The 2,135-nt window shown below is 36.0% G+C and overlaps 1 protein-coding gene across 1 annotated transcript in view; it reads left to right on the top strand.

Moving 5' to 3' along the window:
* Positions 1 to 254: 254 nt before the first annotated feature.
* Positions 255 to 2,135, top strand: part of EAH_00060090 (Chromosome III, complete sequence, related) — a gene marked incomplete at both ends in the record, with an annotated part of 4,951 nt that continues 3,070 nt past the window's right edge. Inside the window, 3 exons of the mRNA XM_013397102.1 lie at positions 255 to 331; positions 979 to 1,036; positions 1,494 to 1,597. Of these exons, the coding sequence (XP_013252556.1) occupies positions 255 to 331; positions 979 to 1,036; positions 1,494 to 1,597 (239 nt within the window). The remainder of the gene's footprint in view (positions 332 to 978; positions 1,037 to 1,493; positions 1,598 to 2,135) is intronic.

Raw genomic sequence — 2,135 nt, 5'->3', positions numbered from 1 at the left:
CCTTTGGCTCCATTCTCCTCTTTGGCCTTATCCTACAAAGCAACCTCCGCCTGTGGGGCTTTAATGCATGCATGCATGCTCCCAGTTGTGTAGTAGTCGCTGTTCGTTGCTGCATGCAACAGAGGGAAGGCATGTACACCCCAAGGGAAAGGGGTGTTTGTATGCATGTATGGGGAGCTTAGGGTTTAGGGTTTAGGGTTTAGGGTTTAGGGTTTAGGGTTTAGGGTTTAGGGTTTAGGGTTTGGCGTGTACAGGCTATTAGAGACGCACTTGTGGACACCGACGTTTATACTGACGACTGTCTTTTTGTGCACTCTTATTTACATTCCAGGTAATACACAAACAAATGCATGCAGAAAAAGCCCCGAATATTTCAGTGTGCTTGCGTGCATGCAAACTGGTTGCATGCAGCATACATGCGTGCATATATATATATATATATATATATATATAGTATCATCAACATAGGTATAAGCATAAATATAGAAACAAATTTAAGTGTGACACAGCTATAAACATAAATATATATATATATATATATGTGCGTGCATGAGAAGCCCTGTGTTGCATGCGTGCATGCACTCAGTGTTGTACATTTACTCGGCGATTGGATGGCCGTCTTGGGGAATGTTGGGCGTCGCTACTTCTGTCTTTTCCTGGCCTTTGCTTTATTTCGTTATTCTCTTCTGGATCGGAGTCGGTGAGACGCCTTCTTCTTTTGAATGCATGCATGCATGCATGCATGCATTTGGTATACTTTCTTAGACAAGTTCTTCTGTAAAATATCCCCAATGCATGCATGCATGCATGTATTGGGGATATTTTACAGCTTTGGGGCTTTAAGTGCATTTCATGCAAAGGTTATACTTAATAGGTTTATGAGGCTTCAGTTGCATGCATGCATCCACATGTGCATGCATGCCTGGGGCTTGTATTGCATGCATGCATTTTGTTGTTTGTGTGTTTTTTCTTTCTTAGGGGTTATGCTGCAGGTTTTGCTAGCGGGTTTCAAGGCGTCTCTCTTCCATAACATTGCGTTAGTCTTATTCTTTTTGTTGTTTATTTTCTTTTTCTTTTGTCTGTCTGTTTGTTTGTTTGTTTGTTTTGCTGTTTGTCTTCTGAATTTGTTTGTTTGTCTTTTACTATTTTTAATTGGGGCAGCTTATTCTGTCTCTTTCTCGTTAACTTTACTTCCTGCATTCCTTGTTCTCCTTCTATATACATATATATATATATATTATTTGTATATATAAATATATATTTGCTTCTTGCTATTTGTTTGTTTGTTTGTTTGTTATGTGTGTTTGTTTTTGGTTGGCTTGCGGTGTATATGTGTCTCCTTTTGTCTCCTCGTTTTTGCTGATGTGCATACTTTTCTTGCCTTTCTTCATTTTCTTTCTTTTCTTCTCCTTCCTCCTATCATTCATCTTATTATTACTATTATTATTGCTATTACTTTATTTATTTATTTATTTATTTATTTATTGCTGCAGCATTACAATAAAGCACTGGCTAGCGCAGCGGCAGGCTGAACATGATAGAAGAAGAAAAGTAACAGGGCTCATCTTTGGAGAGCCCCGTCTTCGTCTTCTTCCAGGTAATTTCTTTGTCTTCTCTTTGTTTGTTTATTTGTCTGCTTGGTTGGTCTTAATTATTTTGCTTTAATGGTTTAGGGTTTAGGGTTTAGCTCCGTGCGTGTTTGTTTGATTCCTTCTTTCTTTCGTTCTTTCTTTCTTTGTTTCTTTCTTTATTGCTCTCGGCCTGTGCATATATATATATATATATGTTGTATTATACTTATATATGTATATATTATATACATATGTAGATATATATATATATATATTGCCCTCCTCTGTCTTTTCTCCTTTTCTATCTGTGTCCCTTCTTTTTTTGTTTATCTCTCTTCCTTGCCTTGTTTGTTTCTTTCTTTTTTTGTTTGAGTATCCATATTAATAATTGCAGTGAGGCCCCCGTCATTAAAAAGACAAAGAAGAAGAAATGATGTTTAAGATATATTATCTTTTTGTTTATTTGTATAAACCCTTCAGAAAGGAGATCTTAACTTTTCTGTATGTATATGTTTGCATACTATATATATAAGTATAAATATATATATATATATATATATATAT

The sequence above is a fragment of the Eimeria acervulina genome, genomic scaffold (assembly GCF_000499425.1).
Source record: "Eimeria acervulina Houghton genomic scaffold, Eah_scaff1469, whole genome shotgun sequence".
NCBI classification, from domain to species: Eukaryota; Apicomplexa; class Conoidasida; order Eucoccidiorida; family Eimeriidae; genus Eimeria; species Eimeria acervulina.
This window is presented reverse-complemented; position numbering and strand designations above follow the sequence as displayed.